The 7,025-nt window shown below is 49.3% G+C and overlaps 1 protein-coding gene across 2 annotated transcripts in view; it reads left to right on the top strand.

Annotated features, from left to right (window-relative positions):
• The window catches only part of Epo (erythropoietin), a 3,240-nt gene extending 2,530 nt beyond the window's left edge, over positions 1-710 (top strand). Inside the window, exon 5 of one of the 2 annotated variants that reach the window (XM_013355272.2) lies at positions 558-710. In XM_013355272.2, the coding sequence (XP_013210726.1) occupies positions 558-710 (153 nt within the window). Of the gene's footprint in view, positions 1-554 lie in introns of both variants that reach the window. The other variant, XM_013355271.2, reaches the window with a different exon arrangement.
• The last annotated feature ends 6,315 nt before the right edge of the window (positions 711-7,025 follow it).

The raw sequence follows: 7,025 nt of genomic DNA, 5'->3' as shown, positions 1-7,025 counted from the left end.
CATACATACACCCCCACACGTTGTGCACACACATACACCCCCCCCACACATTGTGCACACACATACATACACCCCCACATGTTGTGCACATATATACACCCCCACACGTTGTGCACACACATACACACCCCCCACACGTTGTGCATACACATACACACCCCCCACACATTGTGCACACACATACATACACCTCCACATGTTGTGCACATACATACACCCCCACACATTGTGCACACACATACATACACCCACACACAAATAATACTGAGGGTGTTCTTCATCATCCCCCCCATTCTGTCCCTGGTTACCTTTTCTTTTCTTTTCTTTCTTTTTTTTTTTTTTTTTTTGGTTTTCAAGACAGAGTTTCTCTGTGGCTTTCATGCCTGTCCTGGAACTAGCTCTCATAGACCAGGCTGGCCTCGAACTCACAGAGATCTGCCTGCCTCTACCTCCCGAGTAGAGATTAAAGGCGTGAGCCACCACTGTCAGGCTTCTCATTACATTTTCATCCGCGGTCCTCAGCACTGCAGTGACATCATATTTTCTCTTGACAGAAGGAGTCATTATCCCCTCCAGATGCCACCCCACCTGCTCCACTCCGAACCCTCATGGTGGAGAATTTCTGCAAACTCTTCCGAGTCTACTCCAACTTCCTCCGGGGCAAACTGAAGTTGTACACGGGGGAGGCCTGCAGGAGAGGGGACAGGTGACCTGCTGCTGCTACCGTGATGTGTTCACCAACTCTCTCACCGTCACTGCCTGTGTCACGCCAACTTTCCACCACTCCCAACCCTCCTCAAAGGGGTTGTGACCTCCTCACCAGCTTGTCCTCGGGACACTCCAGCATCAGCAATGACATCTTGGGGAGCCAGAACTTTCCAGAGCTCCATTCTGAAGTCTGAAGATGTCACTGGGCCAACCTGAGGCCCCAGAGCAGGAGAGATTCAGACAGCCATCTTGGATTTATCCGTTTTGTTTTTGTTGAGACAGGATGGTCTCGCATAGCCCAGGCTGGCCTGGAACTCGCTGTGTAGCTAAGGATGACTTTGGACTCCTGATTTTCCTGCTTCCGTTTCCCAAGTGCTGAGATTGTAAGCGTGCACCCACCCATTTATGGGGTGCTGGAGATGGAAGCCGGAGCTTCATGCATGCTAGGCAAGCACTCTACAAATTGGACTATATCCTCGGCACCCAGAAACCAGCATATAACTCAGGGACAGGGATCTAAACTCAGTGTCCTGCCGGAACTGTGACCCCACAGGACAAGCTTTGGGGTTCAATCCTTGTGGCACCTACAAAGAATACAGGGACTGGAGATTGAGGGGGCAAGCCATGAAATCTCCAGGTCTCATGGGGTCTTCCCTGACACATGTCCCACTGGACAGTAGAGGGGGTGAAACCATGAAGACAGAATGCAACTGATTCTTAGCTTTCATGGGTGGGAAGGGGTTTGAAGTTTTGTGTTTTTTTGAAATACCACTGGCAACAGCTGAAATCACCAACACGACTCCTGGCTTGTCTGTCTTCATGGGTGCTCCCCCTCCCAAGCTCTCCTGGCTCTACCTCCCCCCACAACCTGGTAGCAAAGCATCAGATCTGGGAAACCAGAGGTGGAGGGGGTGGGGCCCTACGTGCTGCCTCGCATGGCCTGTTTGACCTCTTGACCCTCCTGGGCTTGAGGCCACAATGCCTGCCCACGCTGGTCAATAAGCAGGCTCCATTCAAGGCTGTCTCTTAGTGGGCAGCTGCCAATCCGCCAGGACAAGTGCTAGGTGAGCTGGGGATACCACTGAGGAAGCAGCCAGTATGTAGCGGTTCCCATTTAGAGGTCGGTGGCAACACCAACCCCAGTTAATGGATCAATATGTCCCTAGCACTAGTCACCTACTTCAGGATACAGACCCCTTGTGAATCCAACCACCTGTGTCTTTCGTATTCCGAGAGGTGTCACTCTGAGGGTCTGACTCTCAGGGAAAACCCTGAGAGTCAACAGATTGATGAGTGACAGGTACCACAGCCAGGGGATGAGGGTGACTCCATATTGTTCCTGGGACTCCTTCCCTGAAGTAGTGCTTCAGGTGGGGAGACCCGCACAACCCGTCAAAGACGACACACACTGTACCAGGACCCCAGCCCTGGCTGTTAGCCTGTGTGGCTGTTGTTCATTGTTCCAAAAACAAGGCCTTTAGGATCCAGCCTGAAAGCTCGCCTAATATTCAAAAGAGATTATTTCTACAGTGCACTACAGGAAAAATTACACATACATTGAAGGAGTTAGGGGCTGGAGAGAATTTACTAGGTGTGTGTGTGTGTGTGTGTGTGTGTGTGTGTGTGTGTGTATGTGCCCTGAAAAGAATTTGGGGGGAGGCGAACTTAGCTCTTGAACTACAGTGCCCTCTTCAGGCGCAGTTGGGAATTGTTAGGGAGTCTTCCAAGCGATGGCTTTCCTCAAGGTTTTATTGTGGTTTCCAGACCAGACATCTGATTGTTGCCTCCCTTGCTATGAATGGGCAAGGGTGAGATCTCTTTTGTAGGTTGTTGGAGTTGCAATTAATAGAATTGGGGGTGGGGTTGGTGTTTTTGTTTGTTTGTCTTTTGAGACCAAATGGGCTAAATTGCTCAGGCAGTCCTGGAACTTAGAATTTTCCTGCCTCAGTTTCCCAAGTGCTGAGAGCGCAGGCCTGGAGCACTACATCTGGCTTAGCTTTGTTATTTTTTTTCTTAAAAAGGTTTATTTTGGTATCATTTATTTATTATTCTTCGTGTGTGTAGGCCAGAAGAGGGCCAGATCCCCCAGAACTGGACTTAGGGGCAGATGTGAGCTACCCAGTGTGGGTCCTGGGAACTAAACTCTGGTCCCCTGTAAGAGAAGCAAACACTTTCAACCACTGTGTTGACGCTCCAGACACATTAGTCTTGTTTTGTTGTTTGTTTTCCGAGACAGAATCTCACTGTGTAGCTGTGGCTGTCCTACTACTCACTCTGTAGACCAGGCTGTCCCTGAACTCACAGAGGTCCACCTGTCTCTACCTGGTGAACGCTGGATCAAAGGTGTGTGCCACCATGCCGGGCTTTAGTCTTGCCTTTTTAAAAAAAACTTTCTTTTTATTTTTTGTGTCTTTCACATCATGCCTCCTGATCTCACCCATCCCCCTCCCCCTCAAGATTAAAACAAAACAAAATTTAACAGAATAAAAGGGGGGGAAAGGGAGAAAGGGAAAATCTCATCATGGCAGCTGCAGTGTGACACAGTGAGCCACACAGCGAACTCCTTTATCCTTACATCCTTACATGCAGGCGCTCATCGCAAAGAATCTTTGGTCTGGTTTGAGATCCCTGGTCTCTGCTACACCATTGATGCTGGGCGCTCATTGGGACTCTTCCTGGCCATCCTGTTGCTGCCCTGTATCATGGAGATCCTGCAGCCCTGAGTCCACAGGACTGACCCCACCCCACCACCCGCTCCATGCTCCAGCAGATCATAGATTGGGTGGCTGTTGGGGAGGGTCAACATACAACTCTGGGTTTGGGTAGTTGCAGGTTGGTCAGCCTGCCAGCTCTCTTCTGTCTTCACCACCAGGGGGAGCTCTCCAGCATTGCCCCGGCTAGTAGCATGAACAAGGGACAGGGCCAGGCTTCCACAGCCCCAGGGTCGGTTCTCTCACACCTACACCTTCAGGGCCAGCTCTACTGTGTTGTCCAGGGAAGGTGTGTAGGGGACACTCTTCCAAGGGCTGTGCATGAGGAGGGGATTTCAGGGCCAGCTCTTCCCCCTGCCTCAGGTATTGACGGGTGGTGGGGACCTCTCCCCTGCCCCTGCCACCACATGACAGATGAGTAATGGGGACGGCCCTCCCATGCTCACAACATCGGGGTTGGCTCACCCACACCTTGGCCAACAGGGTCAGCTCTACAGTGCTACCCAGGTGAGGAGCAGGGCCCTATTTCCTGAGTGCTGCTGCTGGCCAGCTCACTTCTCTGTTGCAGGCAGGAAGGGGCAAGGGGCTGGGGGCATCTCTCTCCCACCCACACTGCTACATGACAGACAAGTAGTGGGCATGGCTCTCCCATGCTCACGAATCCGGGGCTGGCTCACTTTTATTGTGCTGCCTAGGCAAGGCGCAGGACCTGCTCCTGAGTGCTGCAGCTGCTGGGGTCAGGGACAGCTCGCCTGCCCTTGTGGCCTCTGTAGTCTTGCTTTTAAGGTCAAGGAAAAGCACTAATCAACAGCTGGCACCCGACCATGAGTTCGACATTTATCAAGCCCAGCATCTTGTCCACTTCTCTCACTCCAGCAACCCAATACCTGACAAGGAGCGACTCGGGGGAGAAAGGGTTTATTTCCTTACACTTCCAGGGGGCACACTCCATCATGGCAGGGGAGGCACAGCAGTGGGAACACAAGGTGACTGGTCAGGCCGCAGAGAGAGACAGATGCTGCTGCTTAGCTTGCGCTCACCTTTTAATGCGGTTCAGGACTCCAGCCCAGGAAATGATGGCCACATTCACCTCAGCAAACCTGCCCTGGGCAATCCCTGCCTCGCAAATGTGCCCACAGGCTGGTCTCTCCGCTGGCTCTAGACCCTTCCAAGTTGACAATGACCGTGACACCACATCAGCTTAGCTTGGCTTGTTTTTAAGGCTCAGGTGTCTAAATGGTTAAGTAACTAGCTTTCTTGTCGGGGCCTCTGACCCTATCCTCCAGCCTCTCTTCAGACATTTCACTACTTCACATGTTAAGTATCTGAGGCAGAAGAGCAGGAATTCCAGCCCAGCCTGGGCTACGTAGAAGAGTCATCCTGTTTTTGTTGTTTGTTAGTAGTAATTGAACATTGTTGTAACCGATCTTCTGTTTTCTTCAAGACAAGGCTTCTTTGGGTAGCCCTGGTTGTCTTGAAATTCACTCTGTAGACCAGGCTGGCCTCGAACTCACAAAGATCCTCCTGCCTGAGTGCTGGGATTAAAGGCATGCACTGCCACCACCTGGCTTGAGTGTTGGCAGCCCACAGAAAAGGACACAGAAGAAGAAAACGGCGTTGTGTGTGCTTGCCCTCACTTTCACTGACAAGTCTGAAGCCCGGTTGCTCTGGGAATCCTTCAACATCAGAGCCAACTTCCTGGGATTCCAGTGTGGACCGAAGAGCAGTCCTTCAGTGCCGTATTAGGAAGGCTGGGACATCATCCCTGTGAGCCGAATGATTACTAGGTCTCTCTGATGTGAGACTGAAGGAGAATTAGGCAGAAAGGACCAATGATTTGATACTGATTTATTGATTTATTTGCTGATTTGCTCAAAGTGCCGCTTGCCCTGCCTACTGGCCGAGCGTGACTTTGCTCGCCACCAGGAACAGAATGACCTGGGTCGTTGCCCTTCACAACCTGCTGACTGCCACCTGTGCCACTGTAAACCTCCCTAGCCTGCCCCACCGTGTGGTTTTAGACTATAATGTGAGAAGACAAAGTGGATCAGGGATCGAAGCCTTTCAAGAGCCATCCTGGCTTTGGCTCACTGGGAACATCTCCTCTCCTCTATTCTCAGTGGTGTCTGAGTGCTTTATGCAGAATGATTACAAGACAGATAAATCCCCTTTACATATGTACACGAATATAAATGTAAAGGGGATTTGCTTTATTTGTGCATTTATGTATATGCCTGTGTATGTATGTGGTATGCATGTATGTATTTATAGGTGTATATATGGGTGTATGCATGTGCATGTACATATGTACATGAATGCATGCGCATTTATGTGTATATATGTATGTATATTACGTGTGTATGTATTATATACATGTATGTGTGTATATATGTGTATTTATGTATATACATGTGTGTATGTATATACGTGTGTACTTATAGGTGTATTTATGGGCATATGCATGTATATGTATGTCTTCGTGTACATATGCATGTGTTTGTATATGTATGTGCATATATGTGTGTGCATGTATGTATATCCTTATGTGTGCATGTGTGTGTGCATATGTGGTATGTGTATGTGTACATGTGTACGTGCATGTATGTGTGTATATATTATATGTGTATGTATGTATATGTATGTGTGTATATATTATATGTGTATGTATGTATATGTATGTGTGTATATATTCGTTTTGCCAGTTCTTTTCCTTTTGAAAACCCCAACTAAAACAAGCATGGGCTCTTCGGAGACAGCAAAAAGACATCTTGCTGGAACAGACCAGATACGGTGGTAATCCCAGTGGTGGAAGGAGGGGAAGTGAAGACAGGTGGGTCTTGAGACTCACTGGACAGCTAGCCCAACCTACTTGAAGAGTTCCAGACCAATGAGAGACCCCATTTTGGAGTAGGAAGGTCTGCTGTCTATATGTTACTTTCATTGGTCAAATCAAGAAACTGCCTTGGTCTTTTGATAGGCCAGCCCTTAGGTGGGTGGAGTAGACAGAACAGAATGCTGGGAGAAAGAAACCAGAGTGAGGCAGACACCATGAAGCTCCGGTCCAAGATAGACGTAGGTTAGGATCCTTCCGGGTAAACCACAACTTCGTGGTGCTACACAGATTATTAGAAATGGGTTAATTAAGATGTGAGAATTAGCCAATAAGAGGCTGGAACTAATGGGCCAGGCAGTGTTTAAATGAATACAGTTTCCATGTAATTATTTTGGAGATAAGCTAGCCGGGCACCAGGAACACAGCCCACTGCTCCTCTTTCAACACCATTTCAAACAAAAGGTGGAAGATTCCTGGAGGAATGACACCCGAGGTTGTCCTCTACCCTACACAGACACACACACACACATACACACACACAGACACACACTCACATGCACGCAGACACACACACACACAGACACACACACAGACACAGACACACACACACAGACACACACTCACATGCATGCAGACACACACACACAGACACACACACACAGACACACACTCACATGCACGCAGACACACACACAGACACACACACACAGACCCACACACAGACACAGACACACACACATGCATGCAGACACACACACACAGACACACACACA

Source organism: Microtus ochrogaster, unplaced genomic scaffold (assembly GCF_000317375.1).
Source record: "Microtus ochrogaster isolate Prairie Vole_2 unplaced genomic scaffold, MicOch1.0 UNK109, whole genome shotgun sequence".
NCBI classification, from domain to species: Eukaryota; Metazoa; Chordata; class Mammalia; order Rodentia; family Cricetidae; genus Microtus; species Microtus ochrogaster.
Note: the sequence above shows the minus strand (reverse complement) of the source record. Positions and strands in the feature narration are given on the sequence as shown.